The sequence below is a fragment of the Podarcis filfolensis genome, assembly GCF_964270895.1.
Source record: "Podarcis filfolensis genome assembly, chromosome: 8".
NCBI classification, from domain to species: Eukaryota; Metazoa; Chordata; class Lepidosauria; order Squamata; family Lacertidae; genus Podarcis; species Podarcis filfolensis.
In genome coordinates this window covers 54,431,868-54,449,896 of record NC_139611.1, presented here as the reverse complement: position 1 = coordinate 54,449,896, position 18,029 = coordinate 54,431,868, and the positions used below count along the sequence as shown (strand labels likewise).

Sequence of the window (18,029 nt, the reverse complement as noted above, 5' to 3'; positions counted from 1 at the left end):
GCTCTGAGTATGGACTGAGTGTTTCTTTCTCTATGTTTTATGTATTGTTACAAGGGGGCGGGTAGTCCACTGAGCCACTTGGTCAGTGGTTTGAATCCCCAGAATGGGGTGAGCTTCCATTGCTCTGTCCCAGTTCCTGCCAACCTAGCAGTTCGAAAGCACACCAGTGCAAGTAGATAAATAGGTACCACTGTGGCGGGAGAAGGTAAATGCACAAGGGCACGACAGAGGACGAGATGGTTGGACAGTGTTCTCGAAGATACCAACATGAGTTTGACCAAACTGCGGGAGGCAGTGGAAGACAGGAGTGCCCGGCGTGCTCTGGTCCATGGGGTCATGAAGAATCGGACATGACTAAACAACAAATTAACTATGGAGTAAGGCACAGAGGTTTTTAAACTGTGGTTGCCAGCCTGGCGCCCAGAAATCACCCCATAGTTTCAATTGGACCCATGCGAGTAGCATCTGGCTAATTTTGAACACTGGTTGAGAGTACTGTATGTCCCAGAGGTGTGCTTCATTTGCGCTTTGAAAATGGGCTTTTAGTATTGCAACTCCATCCATCTGGGATAAATTGCCAACTGAAATTAGGCAAGCATTGTGGCATTTAGATAGCTAATGAAGACATTATTTTCTAAGAAGGCTTCCCCTGAAGCGTGACCCAGTCATTTTATGGAATATAAACTGTATGAATCGTTTCACGGTATTACCTTTAGTTTAGTGAGCTGGTAACCTTTTATATTTTATCTTTATTCTTATCTAATTGTACAGTGCTTGGGTAGCTTAGGTCTTTGAAGTGGTTTTAACATCTGCAGATAAATAGCAAACAGATAGCATGAATACGACAGGCTCTGGGGGCATTTCCGTTCCAGTAATTCTGTTTTTAAAACTTTGTTTTAATATTTAGGTTATAATTAGGAAGGAAGGAACTAATGGGAAATAAGGTGGAGATGTGAAGTAGGGGGAGGGAAAGTAAGAGAAGTTGTGTTGTGCTGGCAGATGGAGGTACAACAGAGTACCGGTAGATCCTACAGGTAACTCATCGTCAAGGAATGGGAATGCATCTATAATGCATTTCCGGCACTTGTTTAAAACATTTTTGTTTAGACAAGCCTACCTAGACGTGTAGAATGTGGATGTATTTTTAAAATCTGATTTTAGTTGATTGCTGATTTTATCTTTTGAATGTTTTAAATAGTTGTTTTCTTGGTATTCACTGATAATTTTGTCGTTTCATTCTCTTTGTAAACAGCTTTGAGGTTTTGCAGCCAAGCGATGTAGGTATTTTATTAAATAAATAAAACAAATAAAACAAATAATATAACCCTGTCTGCTGGATCCTGTCCCCTTGCTATACTATAAGAGTAGATACCAGGCAGCCCCCCCCAGATGTGTTGGACCCCAACCACCTCCCCAGCGGCCCCAGCCAGCTTGGGGTGGTCACGCAGAGACCTATTGGAGTAACATTTACCATTTGTTCCTGTAGGTGAGCAGATGTGGGTGCCTTCCCTTTCTAATATGCCCCCCAAATGTTACATATTCTGATATCTTCCTGCTATTAGTGCCTTTATTCCCCCCAATCACCTTCAGTTGCAGACATTTCCCTCTTTTATTCCTTGCTGTTTTGAACCCAGAAGCTGCTCAAAGTGGCTCATAGCATCATAAAGATACATAGCCAAAGCAATCAAATCAATTAAAGACGATGCAAACCTTCCTCGGGTGTGTGTGTGTGTTCACATTGCTGCCTTAAAATGCAGTGCAGTTGCCCCCCCTCCATCCTGTGTGTTTCATAGCCTCCCGCCACCCCAGCTGTTCACATCAGCACAGCTTAATTAGTGTCAAATTCATTTCTGTTTGTGTATATCCCAGGGAACGTTGAAGGACAGGGCTGTCTTTACCATCTGCAAAGATGTTTCACACCTTGGCTGGAGGTGAATTAGGAACCGCTTAAGGACTCCATTCGGTGTGGTTTGAGAAACAACACATCCAACAGTAGCATTTTATACAAAGCACAGGATACGTAAGCATAAATTGATTAAAAACCCAGAAGCGGAAGGGCAGTGAATGCACAGTAGATAGGACTGTGTGAACACGGGGGGCCTCTAGGGGCACTTTGGAAGATGGCCGACAATACCATCTCTCCGGCTCACACGAGGTAATTAAGAGGCTGACGATGGGAGTAAATCAGCCTCCCTGGATCTCCCCAGGGGATGGGGAGACGCTGCCTCGTGCGCAGTTGCCAATAAATCACCCCCGAGTTCGAAAGAAGGAGGGGGTGGGGACACTGGACGGAAAGCCCTCGAGTGAGTTTTTGGATCTCCTGGACGCTACTTCTAATGGCGATCCTGGTTGCATTGCTCAAGATAAATAATTTGAGAAGAGTAAATGCACATGTTTCGAGCGAAGGAAAGGCTGTACTGATTGCTAATTAAATCGACCACTGAGAAGCTGAGTGACGGGTTGGACTGAACAGAAGACTACATCAAAGAATCACAGCTATGTCGGTATGTTGAAACGGATCGGAAAGGGGGGGACTTTTCTCTTTTTAAATATGATTTACCTAACAACCCCCCCCAAGAAGAACCGCCACATGATTGATAGCAAGTGAGATGGGAAAATAAACTGTGTGGAAACAAAATTATTAACCAAAGGCCTTGTTTTGCGGAAGATCTGGAAACGAAACGAAAGGCTTTTGGTGTGACGCAGTTCTAATTGGGAACCGCCATTATGAGACAGACTTGGTTGCAAGATTTACAGTCAAAGGGGGAGAGGTGCTACGGTTTTGTTATCATATCTGAATTCCAAGGTTGAATTGGCAACAACTCCCCTGGAAAGGCTGATTTATGGAGCAACTGGTTTGGAAAGTTAATGAGCAGACACTTAGGCTGCATTTTATGGGAACTGTTGAAATGACGCGTACCGTTTGAACAGGACTTTTGGATCAGCGTGAAAACCCACACAGGACTATAATAATGTTTGCTTCAACTCGCTTGTGGAGATAACTCAGAGGTTATTAAGAAGAAAAATGATAACAACAAGGAGATTGGAAGATGGGATTTGTAAAGGATAACAACAAAGAGATGGAAAGATGGGACTTGTGAACATCAAAGCAGCAGAAATATGAGATGATTGGACCCTTTCTGAACTCGAAGCATGGGTACCCCCCAAAAAAATTTAAAATTCGGCTAAATATTTGGAGTTTATTATGTATTGGTATAATTTGGAATTAATGTGATATGATTGGTTTGTTAATTGGAAATTTAATAAAAATTATTTATAAAAAAAGGACTGTGTGAACACATCTGGAGCCCCCATCCTCCCCAAAAAGCTTTCCAAAAAGGAGCAAGCTTTGCCTATATGTGAAGCAACTGACTGAGCCTCCCTAGCAGGGAGGGTGTTCCATACCCAGCATCTGAAAGGCCCTGCTTCTGATCAGCTTCTGATAATAGTCTCTGAACACGGAGCATGATGCAAGGTCTCTGGTGGAGGACCTGAGTGTGCCATCAGACAGAGGGCCTTCTCAGTAGTGGCACCCTCCCTGTGGAATGCCCTCCCATCAGATGTCAAGGAAATAAATAACTATCTGACTTTTAGAAGACATCTGAAGGCAGCCCTGTTTAGGGAAGTTTTTAATGTTTGATGTTTTATCATGTTTTTAATATTATGTTGGGAGCCGCCCAGAGTGGCTGGGCAGGGTATAAATAGTAAATTGCTATTATATTATATTATATTATATTATATTATATTATATTATATTATATTATATTATTATATTATATTATATTATATTATATTATATTATATTATATTATATTATTATATTATTATATAGTGGTACCTCAGGTTAAGTACTTAATTCGTTCCGGAGGTCCATACTTAACCTGAAACTGTTCTTAACCTGAAGCACCACTTTAGCTAATGGGGCCTCCTGTTGCTGCTGCGCCGCCGGAGCACAATTTCTGTTCTCATCCTAAAGCAAAGTTCTTAACCTGAAGCACTATTTCTGGGTTAGCGGAGTCTGTAACCTGAAGCATATATAACCTGAGGTACCACTGTATTTATTATATTATATTATATTATATTATTATATTAATCAGGCTCATCCACTTCCCTTATCTTCTCCAGTCCCAGTGGTCACCTGGATGACCGAGAGGCAGTTCAGGCCACGGTGAAAACAAAACAAAGGGTGGAGCAGTTCTAAATCATTTACACAGGATATAAAATAAATGCTTGCTCTCATTTTTATTAGTAATAAATATGATAATATTTCTTGAGACTATTCATATCCTTATGACTAATTTCAGTAGTATCATCGCCCGCACGGCCGTTGCTGAACTAACTGTATAATTCAAACGTTAAGCTTGTGTGCATAGCAAAACACGAATGTGTATCGCCCAGCAACAGTGTTGCATTCACACGATGTTCACATACGGAAACCATACAAACACACTGCACATAATATGGTGAGGCTGCGTTGCCGTACCGTCAAAGTACATGAGCGAACGTTCATAGAGAGTCAGAGATGCTTGGTTAACGGAAGAACTTTGCAAGTCTTTGTTCAGAATTGTGTGGCGTTGAACAGGAAATGCATATATTGTTAAGAATTACATTAAAATTATGCAAGGTAACCGAGGCCCCTTTCAGACCATCATGCCCCAGCAATTTGTATCAGCTTCCTGAGGCTCACCCTGCTGTCAGGTTAATGAAGCAAAGCCCACTTGACGAAGCTATTGAGGTGGTTGGTTAACAGGTGACTCTCAATGGGTCAGGGCACTTGGCTGTTAACCCAAAGGTTGGTGGTTTGAGCCCACCCAGGGACGGCTGTGGGCAGGATTTCTACATTACAAGGGAGTTGGACAAGATGACCCTTGGGGTCTCTTCCAGCTCTACAGTTCTTTGAGTCCATGACTTTGGTATGCGGTAGCTGCAGACAGAGCTTCTGAATAGATTGCTGCCCTCCATGAGAACTTTTGGCAGTAGCTTCCTTGGACTTTGCCTGGGGTCCAGATGATGTTTCAGTGGCATGAGTTGAGCATGCTCACTCCCCAAGGCCTGGGGAAGAGGCTCTTGTTGGTGCAGACTCCAGCAGCATGGGCCTTATGCACAACAGCATCACAATGAGGGCTGGTAGAGGAATCCAGCTGGCTTCACATTTTAATATCTGCATGCCCCAAATATTGGAGAGAGTGCCTCATTCCCTACAAACTCTCTTGTGTTAAGACTGGCAAAGGGGGTCCTCTTGGTTGCCACCAGAAGTTTGAGGGGGTGGCCCAGGAGAGGGCCTTTTTGGTGGCAGCCCCTAGGTTATGGAATTCCCTCCCCAAAGAGGTGTGTCTGGCAGCTTCACTGTATAGCACTTTGCAATTGCTGGAGACACACTTCTTTGACATAAGAACACAAGAAGAGTCCTGCTGGACTTAGTCCAGTGGCCCGTCTAGTCCAGCATCCTGTTCTCACAGTGGCCACCCAGATCTTGGGTGCAAGAACAGTCACCTCTGCCCTTGTGGATTCCAGCAGCTGGCATTCAGAACCATACAGCCTCCAACCATGAAGCAGAGCAGAGCCATTGCAGCTAGTAGCCATTGATAGTCTTCTCCTCCATGAATTATCTAATTCTTTTTTAAAGCCATCCAAGTTGATGGCCATCACTGCCTCCTGTGGAGCCAGTTCCACAGTTTAACCCTGCACTATAGTTCATAGTTTAACTATGTGTGTAGCAAAACTACAGTTTAAACTGTAGTTTAACTATGACACATGAGATGTGTGTTTTCGGGACCAGCCCAATTCCTAGAACTGTAATTTGTTTTAACCGCTTTTAATTAGGGTAGGGCATTTAATCGTTATCTTCATCTATCTGGTTTTCCATTTTCAAAACAGTACATGAACCCAAAGTGTGCTCTCCTCCCAAGTTCACACACCTTTAAAATTTGCAATACAGCTCTTTGAGTAATGTGTAGAAAAATGTGCATATTAAAGGAAAAATTGTAAGAAAAATATATATTAACTAAATAGCATTCAAAAATGCAACAGCAGAGCACACATAAACCTGCTCCTTCTTGCTGTGCCCCCTTTTTTGGCCACTTCTGGTTCGCTATGTAAAATGTGTAAAAAAGATCAGGAGTGAGACTGACTGCTAGTGACTGGACAGAGTGAAAATGTGCTAGTTTGCCTAAATGACCAGTTTAAGGGATTATGTCAGATTTAACGAGAAATTGGCAGGCATTATTGACTCTAGCAAAGATGAAGGGTTAATTAAAACCTATTGAGTTTTTGCACTGTTTTGTAGTCAGGTTTGTTGAGGACAACTCAGTCTATTATGTGGTGTTATGGTTAAGAGTGTCAGACTAGGAACTGAGAGACCAGGATTAAAATACCCACTCGGGCCATGGCTCTTACTGGGTGACCTTAGAAGCCAGTCACTGCTTCCCAGTCTAATCTACCTCACAGGGCTGTTGCCGGGATTAAACAAGGTCCTTCTGCTAGCCAGCCAGGGTGGAAACCGGCAACTAAAGTGAAGGAGTTTGGCCTTGGGCAGTTGCACATTTGCATTCAAACGTCTCTGCTTCTTTTGATCTCCTAGGACCACTCCAAGGAACAGAACTCCTCCAGTTTTCCAGCAGTAACGAAGGACAGCAAGATGGACCCCAGGTGTAAAGCAGTGGATGAAGACCAGGTAAGAGGCAGAGCAGAAGGTGTGCTTCAAATGGTTGGAGGTGAAGAGCCAATTGCAGAAGGATTTGGAGACACCCCAAAAAGCATCTCAAGAAGGGCATGTTTAATCAGTCACATGTCACAGGAGTCGGTGGTAACTGCTCAGACTTCCTTTTCAGGTGCCTTTGCAAAGGTATTGTAAATTTCATTCAGGATGATTTGTGCTCTTGACGCTATCTGTGGCGTCTTAGGCATTCCAGCGTAGGGTTAGCAGACCTCCAGGCTTGACCTCCAGTCAAGGTGAAGTGGCAGGTACGGGGCTTGACCTGAAGTCAAGGTGAAGTGGCAGGTACGGGGCTTGAATCTCCAGGGGGGCTAGGCTGCCTTTAATAAACAATAATATATATATATATATATATATATATATATATATATATATATATATATATAAATATAAATATTAAGAAGACTGTACATGCAGCTTGCAGGCATCAGCCTGGTATCAGCTGGCTGCAAATTATTGCATAGAGACACTCTGGGCAGAGTGTGCAGAAGGCCTGCCTGGAGGCACAGTCTTTTCCCATGAGTCAAAACCACAATGGTTTTCTCTTGTCTTCCACACATTTAATTATGACTTGGGCATTTTTGCCTTTCGTGGTGAGCTGCTTCAAGATGGCTTCCAAATGTGGACCGTTTAACCCGATGGTTGCTGTTCTGTTCTGAACCTAGAAGCAGAAGAGCAACTCTGCACTCAGACATACATCACCCTGTGGCAGAGGGGGCAGTCTGCACATGTTGGAGGGGGGCAGTGATTATGTGGGTGAGGAAAGGGTTAAATATTCCCATCCATCCTCACTGGAGTCGCAGTCACGATTCCACCCCACACACTGCAATTTAGGAGGAGAAAGAGGTGTTATCAACCTAGCACCCACAAGTGCCATGGGGCCTGTAAAAGCCTTCCTTGAAACCCCCAGGCAAGAGGCTTCCATTTAAAAGCAGGGTTAGTCTCTATCCCTCCTAGAAAGAAAGTTAGGAATCAAAATGTGCAGGTACCCATCTAAACAATTTCTGTGAAAGGATCGAGCCTGGTTGCTTCCGCATGTGTGGGGTTTTTTTTGCCAGTGAGTGAAGTCAGAGGTGTGATTAATGAATGAGTTTTTTGGACACCATGCAATAAGAACCCACAGTGTCTGAAAGAGCTGCTGTTTTCCCCTGCCCTTTAATTCACTTTTCCTGTTCCTGTCTTATTTTCTGGGCAGAAATTCAACAAGTTAAGACTTTTCTCCATTATGAGAAAAGCTTCAATATGGTTGCATGCTAATTTTGTGTTATGCCATGCTCCCCATTGCAGCCATTTTCTGATTGGCACTCTCTCAAAAATCAAAATGTGTCACTGGCTCAAAAAAACGTTGACAATCCCTCATATAAAATGTTTTGAAGGACAGGGGAGAAGGGACACTCTTTTTCCATCCTGGTTATATTCTAGGGATGAGGAAAAATCCAATTCAATTTGCATGTAAAGATGAATCTATTTAATTCACACTTGCTGAAACAAGTTGTGAACCAAAACACAGCCATCCATTGATATTTGCACTCCCCCATAATTTTGCAATGCAGTCCTTGAGCCAAATAACGTGTACAGGCAACTCTCAACTGACTCAAGAGTTATGTTCTGGGGATCGTGTGTAAAGTCAAATTTGTGTATTAGTCAAAGCAAATTGTGTTCAATGGTGGATGGGATTCCCAAAGTCATTTTCCCTGCAACCCCGCCCCTTTTACATTCCCTATAATTTTTTCCTTTATTCTCTCCCCCCAAATGCGTAAAGCCAAATATGCACAATTTAAATGCACGTAAGTTGTGCGTTACCTGTACAAATATTCATACATTCTATGATTCTTTGATTAGGGTAAAATGCTCATAAAATGCGTACAAGATAAGATACAAAAATGCATTTCGTTAGGGGAAATTCCACACAAAAGGTGTATATTAGGAGAAATTCACATTAAAACACTGAAGTGCATGAGGACACGCTCTCTCTCTCTCTCTCTCTCTCTCAGCAATGTGGAAATGTCAAGAACTTAACTTGCCACATGCCCGAGAGAGAGAGAGAGAGAGAGAGAGAGAGAGAGAGAGAAGGGATTGTGGAGACTGCCACAGCTGCTGCCATCACCTCATAAGGAAGAAGATGCCTATTTCCATTTCTCTGTTTATCATTTTCTCCATAAAAATGGAAATAGCAACAAAGCATTATAGAATTTTAGAGTTGGAAGGAACCCAGAGGGACATCCAGCCCCTTCCAATGCTAAGATCTTACTTTCCTACTGGATGGAGTTTTGTTCTGCTGCCAAGCACCCACTCTTTTTAAAAGTTGGGGAGAGGGTAAGAGGGCAGGCGTTGTGGTGAATGCTGCCGTCGAATTGCAGTTGTTTTTGTGGGCTGAGGTCAGTACTATAATGCAGTGCATTGTTTTGTTTTCTTTGAAAAAGAAGCAGCTTTAAACAGGCAAGAGTAGGATTTAATAAATTCTAGGCTGTTGGGTTTTTCGTTGTTTCGTTTTATGTTCATTATTGTGTGAAACACTCCTCAATCCATTGCTTACTTTCTTCCTCCCTTGCTAATATTCTTCTGTACTCCAAGTCCCTTTCATGGTTTTGTGACAGAGCACCTTGCATGCAGAAGGTCCCACATTCAGTCCTTGATGACATCTCCCTCTCTGCCTGAAACCCCAGAGAGCCACTATTGCATTTGTATCTCCCCCTTTCTCCAAGGATCTCAAAATGGTGTGCATAGTTTTCCTCCCCCCCCCCCCCGCATTTTATCTTCACAACCACCTTGTGAGGTAGCTTAGGCTGAGACGCAACGATTGGCACGAGAGCTTCATGGCTGACTTAGGGATTTAAACCTGGGTCTCCCAAGTCCTAGTCTGACACTCTAATTTATGCCGCTATACAAATGTATGGTGCAACTTAATTTGGAATACGGTGTACAGTTTTGGTTGCCTCACTTCAAAAAGGATATTGCAGAGTAGAAAGAGGCACTTTGATGGCATGGCTGTCAGCGTTTTGCTACTTCTGCAGAGTCAAGGCAGTGCCAACCCAGAGGTTAGATTATTGTGTCTGTCTTGAAATCCAGCCAGCTCCACAAAATGAAAACCAGAAAAACCCGCCTGATAGATTTTGAGTAGCAGCTCCAAGCAAGACAGACTTCCAGTCTTTGGAGGATCCCTGGAAACAACCCAGGGCTTGTTTTCAGGTGTCAAGCAATTCAAAACAACTTTCAAAGACAGAAACAAGGTGGCTCCAGAAAGATATATAGTTATGACTCCTCATAAATAAATACGACGTCTCGGGTATCAAAAGACCGGATAAAGAGGAATTGGAAAAAGGGAAAGCAAAATGAGCAATTCCCCTGTAAGGAAAGCATACAACATTTGGGGCTTTTTAGTTTTAGAGAAAAGGTAAGAGGTGACATGACAGAAGTTTATAAAATCATGCATGGCATGGAGAAAGGAAGCAGATATTTATTTATTTATTGAGCTAGATGGACCAATGGTGAGACTCTATGTATATAGGCAGCTTCCTAAATACAGTTTAAAGATGAGGAACCCTAATAAGAGAGATCTGAAGGGGTCATGGAGTTGCCCGTCAATTCGGAGTACCTGGACACCAGGTAGATTGAGTAGACACAGATGTCTGTCACCTGGTCACAGTCCTCTTCACAATGGTGGCATGTGCTCTATTTCAGTGGATATTACAGATCTTATTCCTAAATGTTCATCTACGTGTATGCCCATTTTATGCAAACCTGTGTCCTCTTTCGCCCCTCTCATTTGGCAATGGGTAAGTGGCCATCCTAACTTGGAAAGAGGGAGAAAAGGGGAATGTGATGATTTGACAGCATCTGGATTTGTGAGAACAAGCCAGTGAGTGGGTGGTATGAGGCCTGGGAAGACTGTCTCCCTGTGAAAGCAACCCAGGTGAGTGACATAAATACAGTCAATAATCATCGTGGGAGAAAACCATCGGTCTCAGCAGACCTAGAATATAATAGGCCTGCTTGCTTTTCCATTCCCCCGGGTGGCATTAGATTAAATTGTCACTTGTTAGGCAACCACCCAGAAGAAACTGAGGTGCTTATTAGTACCTCTAACTTGAATTTGTTTAACACATATCAAGCCAACCTATCGTCTTCTTTAGAGAACGTAACCATTTTAGGGTTGCCATATGTCCGGGGAAAACCCAGACATGTCCTCTTTTGAGGGCCAACATGCCCATCTGGGCATATTTTTACATTTTAAAGGAAATGTCCAGGGTTTTTTTTTTTTAGGGGGTGTGTGCTCAGGCTGTCCTCTTTTTTGCTCTTCAAGATCTGGCAACCCTACCATTGCTGACAAGCAAGAGGGAATCCTTTGAACACAACTTGCCTTTTGCAAGGTTTTGATGTGGTTCTGTACAATATTCTCGGGCAGTGCCAGATTTACATATAAGCTAAACAAGCTATAGGTTAGGGCCCCACTCTCTTGGGGCCCCCCAAAAAATTTAAAGGAAAAAAACCTGGATGTACATTTCCAAAATATAAGATAAAAAACAAGTAAAATAAAACCTATGTTTTGTGTTGTGTAGGCTCCTGTGATGTAAGTAATGAGCCTTGCCTGCTAACCTGCTCCCTAAAATATCACTGGTTTGCTAATTTCTATATATAGGGTGCCTACATTCTGCATGGACTGGTTGTATGGCAACATGTGCAAATAGCTTTAGATACCTATTAGGTCCGTAAATTACCATATAGCATATATTCAACACAAAAAACAGTGACAATTTGTTGTTGACAAAGGACAGCTGGACATATAAAGGGCCCCATTACCTTGAGTAGCTTAAGGCCTCATCAAACCTAAATCTGGCCCTGTTCTCGGGAGTTAATTGGAGAAATATTTATTTCTTTAGAACATTTTGGGCCAGCCAAAAAGTCTCCCAGAGTGACTTACATACAGTCACTTCAAAGAAGACCATCCCTGCCTGCAAGCTTGCAACCTGAAAAACACCCACAACACCCACAGGGAAGGGGACAGGGAAGGGAGGGAGGGGTGTGTGCGAAATCACACTCAATTCCTCTTCACAGGGAACTCTAGGAATAGATAGGAGATCAGTAAATTCAAGCGTGTACTGAACACAGCTTTCCAAATCTGAGCATATCAAAGGGCTTTGCCCAACTCCTAGCAGAAATGAAGACTAGCTCCAGGTAATCCCTGTGAAGGAGGACACCCGTTAATAAGCAGCAGCCACAGTTGAAAGAGCCAGCCTCACTTGCTTCCATGGCCAGGACAAAATTTGATACAGACCCACTTTAAACAGTCACAGTGGTATCATGGTGCTTTAAATGTATGGTGTGGATGTGGTCTTGATGTCCCACCGTTTGGTGGTGTGTGCCTTTGCATCTCTTAACCATGCCCCCCTCCCCTCTTGAAGGAGGTTCCAGCCTTTTTGCCTTTGAGGTTTCACCCATTTAGCGTGCGCATAGCCACAATTACTTTTCCTCCGCTTTTCCCTGCGAGGTTCGTACATTAAAGCTCCCTGACTGAGTGCCGCCCGCCCCCCCCCCCGTTTTGTTTTTGCTCTGGAGCTTCCCCCATGAAAAGCTGCTCTTTAAAGCTCAATCAGAGCACAATTTGAAGAAAACTCAAACTGGTGTTTGGCTCAGGGCAAAGGAAAAAAAAAATGCTTTACATGGACCTTTTAAGTGTGGGCTTGTTCCTGGAAAGAGTGGGGCGAAAGGGCGATAAGCCCTGACTTAAGGAGGCAGGGTCTGAATTTCTCCGGCAAGGTTGAGCTGAGTCCTCCATTACCAGTATATGGGGCAGGTGGGAAATATGTTGTTGGAATAGCAATAGGAAAGATGCGGGGGTTTTGGCACAGAAACTGCTTTGGTCACCCTGTAGGATGACCTCTATCAGGAGAGAGGCATGGAAAATGCATCTCTGTTATTTCTCCTCAAGCTCTCAGCAGCTTTCAATATCATTAACCATAGTATCCTTCTGGAGCAGCTGTCCGAGTTACTGCTGGGTGGCACCACTCTGCGGCAGTGGTTCCGGTAGTACATGGATGGACCAGAGGGTGTTGCTTGGGGAGTGTTCTTCAGCCCTGTGGAGCCTTCACTATGGGCGTCATCAGGGTTCAATTTAATCCCCTATGCTGTTTAACATCTACATGAAACTTCTGACTGGAGTTATCCACAGTTTTGGAGTACTTTGTCAGCAACATGCTGATGACACACAACTCTGCTTCGCCTTTACACCTGCAGGTGAGGTAGTGGGTGTGATTGTCTTGACATTGGTAATGGACTGGATTGTCTTGTCTTCGTAATGGATTGGATAAGAGTCAACAAACTGAATCTCAAATCAGATAAGACCGAGACACTGTTAGTGGGCGGTTCCCTAGACGGAATGGCAGAGCAGTTGCCTGCTTTTGATGGAGCTACACTTCCTCTGAAGGAGTGGATACATAGCTTGGGGAAACTCCTGGGTCCTTTGCTGTTGCCTGAGGCTCAGGTGGCCTTAGTGGCATGGAGTGTCTTCCACCAGCTTCGGCTGGTGGCCCAGCTGCACCCCTATCTGGACAGGGATAGCCTAACCTACGTTGTCTGTGCTCGGTAACCTCTAGGTTAGATTAGTGCAATGTGTTATATGTAGAGCTGCCTCTGAAGATGGTTCTGAAACTTCAGCTAGTGCAGAATTTGGTGGCAGGCTGCTCACCAGGGCAGGACGGTTTGAACATATTACACCAATCCCGGTCTAACTGTTTTTGACCTATAAAGCCTTAAATGCCTCAGGACAGGAGCTTAATACCTCAAGGACTGCCTCTCTCCATATGAACTTACCCAGACCCTGAGATTATCCTTTGAGGCCCTTCTTCATGTGTCTCCTCCATGAGAGGTCCAGAAGGTGGCAACACAAGAACGAGATTTTTCTGCAGTGGCTCCTCATTTGTGGATGGCTGTCACCAGGGAGGTTTGGCTAGTGCCTTCATTTTGTTGTTGTTGTTGTTAAAGATTTTATTGATTTTCCATTTTCAAAACAAATATTCAATATCAATGCTAAACATTAGTTTTTCACACACACACCCCGTTGACTTCCCTCAGCTTCCATTTCTGGTTTATTACATCAAAAGATACGTTCTGCTGTTTATATACAATACTATGTTATCACACTGTTATATTCTTGGTTTATGTAAATAAAATTGTAAATTTTTATTTAAATCCTGCCAATGAGTCCATTTTTTTTTTTGGGTGTTTCTGCAAATATATTGTAAAAGGTTCCCATTCTTTCTCAAAGTCCCTGTTGTCCTTTTCTCAAAGTGTGTCTGTTAACTTTGCTAACTCTGAGTAGTTCATCAATTTTTCTTGCCATTGTTCTTTAGATGGTACTTCTCCACTCTTCCAGTTTTGTGCTATTAGAATTCTTGCTGCTACATAAATAATGTCCATTTTTCTTTCGGCTGCTCTTGTCCTAAAATACCTGACAAAAAAGCTTCTGGTTTTTAAACAAATGTTATTTTAAACATTCTTTTCAATTTGTTGTATATCATCCCCCCCCCTTTTTTATAATCTTGCAATCCCACCACATATGATAAAATGTACCTTCCCCTTCTTTACACTTCCAACAGTTCTTTTGTTCTGTTTTATACATTTTTGCCAATTTTACTGGTGTGATATACCACCTGTACATCATTTTCATGTAATTCTCCTTCAACAATATACAATCGGTAAATTTCAAATTCACTTTCCAAAGCCTTATCCAGTCCTCAAATTGTATGTTGTGACCTACATCCTGTGCCCACTTAATCATTACTGGTTTGACTTCCTCATCTTTGGTTTCCCATTCCAACAGTATATTATACACCTTTTTTTAATAGTTTTGAATTATTGTCTATAATATCCTTTTGGAATTTTGAAACCATGTAAGTAAATCCTTTCTTATTATCTTCTTTGAAAATTTCATTTAGTTGTCTGTGTTGCAACCAACTCTGGAGATTTTCCTTTATCTCATCATAGCCTTTCAATTTTAACTTTCCTTGTTCTGTTAGTAATTCTCTGTAAGTTAGCCATGTTTCTTTCATTGTTGATGTTTTAACTGCTAATGCTTCAATAGGTGATAGCCACCACAGAGTTTTGGGTTCCAGTAATTCTTTATATTTTTCCCATACCTTTATTAAAGATTTTCTTATATGATTATGGAATCCTTTGTGTACTTTAGCTTTTCCATACCACAGATATGCATGCCAGCCAAATCTGTTATCATGTCCTTCCAACTCTATTGCCTCTTTTCCCCCAATTTTATCCAATCCTGAATCCAAGTAAGGGATGCTGCTTCATAGTAAATTTTAAAATCTGGAAGGAAAAGTCTCATCTTTCTTTTAAGTCTGTAAGTATTTTATGATTTATCCATGGCCTTTTCCCACTCCAGATAAATTTTGAGATATCTTTTTGCCATTTTTTGAAACAGGCATGATTACTTATTATTGGTAATGTCTGAAATAGGAATAACATTTTTGGTAATACATTCATTTTGATTGCTGCAATTCTTCCTAAAAGGGAAAGATTCATCCTGTTCCATATGTCTAGATTCCTTTTTATTTCATTCCATTTTTTTTTCATAATTATCTTTGTAAATATTAATGTTCTTTGACGTCAACCATATTCCTAAATATTTTACCTTTTTGTGGGTTTCTGTGTCTATAGATTCTGATAACTCCTTTTCTCTTTCTTTAAGGTTTTTAACTAACAGTTTAGTTTTGCTTTTGTTGTTTGAATCCTGCCACCTGTCCAAAATTGAATTTTTTCTAGGACTCTAGGGAGAGAGTTCTTTGGGTCTTCTACTATAATAACCAAGTCATCAGTGAAAGTTTTCAGTTTATGCTAATTTTTCTTTATTCTTATTCCTGCCGCCTCTTTGTCAACTCTAATGTTTCTTGCTAATACCTCCAGGACCAGAATGAACAAAAGTGGTGATAATGGACATCCTTGTCTAGTTCCTTTTTGTATTTTACATTGGTTTGTTATCACCTGATCAATGATTAATTTTGCATTCTGTTCTGCATATACAGCTTGGATTCCCTTATTGAATTTTTCTCCAAATTCCATTTCTTCAAGAACTCTTTTCATAAAGTCCCAAGAAACACAATCAAATGCTTTTTCTGCATCTATAAACACCAATGCCACTTGCTTTTCATTTTGGACTTCCAGGTATTCAATTATATTTAAAACATTCCTAATATTATCTTTCATTTGTCTACCTGGAAGAAATCCTGCTTGATCTTGATGTATATATTCTTCCAAAACTATTTTTATTCTATTGGCTAAGATATATGCAAACAGTTTGTAATCATTATTTAATAATGAAATGGGCCTATAATTTTTAACTAAAGTTATATCTGAATCTTGTTTTGGAATTAATGTTATAAACGCCTCTTTCCATGTTTCTGGTAATTCCCCTGTTTTTAAAATCTCATTCATCATATCCTTTAAGGGATGCCTTCATTATACACCTTTAGGCGCCAGGCGAAAATGTTCCTTTGGCTGATTGACATCTGATGCCCTTTTAAATGTGTTGTGGGAAAGGGGATTATTGTGTTGATTTTGTTCATATTTTTATTATGTATTTTACATTGTAATTTTATGTTGTGAACCACCCTGAGATCTGTGAATAAAGTGTATTATGCAAATGTTAATAATAATAATAATAATAATAATAATAATAATAATAATAATAAAACAAACAAACAAACAATAGCTAGACCAATTCTTCCTCTGCCCTTCCCTCCTGGGGATTTTAGTCAGCATTCTGATACCACTTGCCACCTAACAGCTATCAGGACCCTTAACAAACTACAGCTCCCAGAATTCTTTGGGGGAAGCTGTTACTGTTTCAAGTAATAATAATAATAATAATAATAATAATAATAATAATAATAATATCTTTATTGTCATTGCCCCCTCTCAGGGACAACGAAATTACTTGACTGCTCCATAAAAACACTAATTAAAACAATACAGTATAGCACCATAATGCTTGTAAATGCATGGGGTGAATGTGGCTTTGAAATGTCATGACTTATCTGAGTCCCAGGAGGAGGTGGATAATTAGCAAGACGGAGTGATGCTTTTTGTAGCAACCTCTCAGCTCTTGTAAGCATCTAGTTCTTCCTCCAAAATACCAGACTTCTCAAGATGCGACTGTCAAGATAACCAACCCAGGTTCATAGCATTATTCTCCTCCAATTTAAAAATGTACAGGTTTCTGCTTGATTCTTGTCTGCACCAGTTGTCATAGTATCTGTCCCTGCAGCCTGGGTGGAACCTGGCTGAAACTGATCCTTATCTCCCCAGATTGAGAAAGGCACTTTGAGGGAAACACTGTTATGAAGCAGGTGGAGGGGGTGTTAGCAAGCTCAGTGTTAGGTGATGTGGCTGCTTTCTAGGCAGAAATGTTATCACCCCGAATTCCATTGCGGCTTCAGAAGGCAGCCTTCTTCAAACTAGAATGACAGCTACGTTTAAAATGACTTATTCCAGGGTGGTGCAGTAGTTGGTGTGTTGAGGTACCAACACAGCAACAAAGCTCACTGGGTGTCAAGGCTTGAGTCAGGCGTAGGTAGGGCAGCAAGAAAAAACAACAAATCACCTAAGGCCGGTGAAGATAAATCTTTATTCAAGGAAACAAACCACAGTTCAGGCCTAGTGGTCTCGGCAACTCTTCCTAGGAGGTCTTGCCCCAATGAAGCAGTTGTGAGGACTGAAGGTCCCTGCTTTCCAATCCCTCTCTAACTCTCCTCTTTTTCCAGGTTTTCCCCATGCAGACTCAAACTGCGGCCAGCTAATCTCTGTTCTGCTCTTTCATTTCTCTGTGTGTTCCTGGATAAGAGGGGGAAGGGGAGCTGGTTGCAACAGGAGGGGGAGACTCCCTGGATTCTTCAGCAGCCTCTTGACCGCCCTCCTCTCCAGCCTCTGCTCCAGCCTCAGAGTCTGAACTGCACTCTGCCACAGACCGTTTCTGCTCACAGAACCCTGTTGCCCCTCCAGCTTCTAACACCTCCTTCCCCAGCCTTCTCCCTCTGGCCACTCATCATTGTCCCACCACCAATCCCCTCACTCAGAGCCTTCTTCCCCTGGGGCTTCCCTAGGGGGGTGTCCCTGGCAGGTGCCTCCCACCACTCCTCAGCATCCAGTCATTCCATGACACTGAGTGACCTTGGGCCAATCACTCACTCTCAGCCTAATGTACCTCACACTATTAAATGAGAGGGAATTAAACTAAATGAGGATGGGGGGAACCATGTACACCACTTTGAGCTGCGTATCTGGCTGTGTTGCACGTATGAGCGGG

General features: G+C 42.1%; 1 protein-coding gene across 1 annotated transcript in view; it reads left to right on the top strand.

Annotated features, from left to right (window-relative positions):
- FA2H (fatty acid 2-hydroxylase) overlaps positions 1 to 18,029 on the top strand; it is a 57,941-nt gene that overhangs the window by 19,292 nt on the left and 20,620 nt on the right. Inside the window, exon 2 of the mRNA XM_083625322.1 lies at positions 6,581 to 6,673. Coding sequence (XP_083481448.1) covers positions 6,581 to 6,673 — 93 coding nt within the window. The remainder of the gene's footprint in view (positions 1 to 6,580; positions 6,674 to 18,029) is intronic.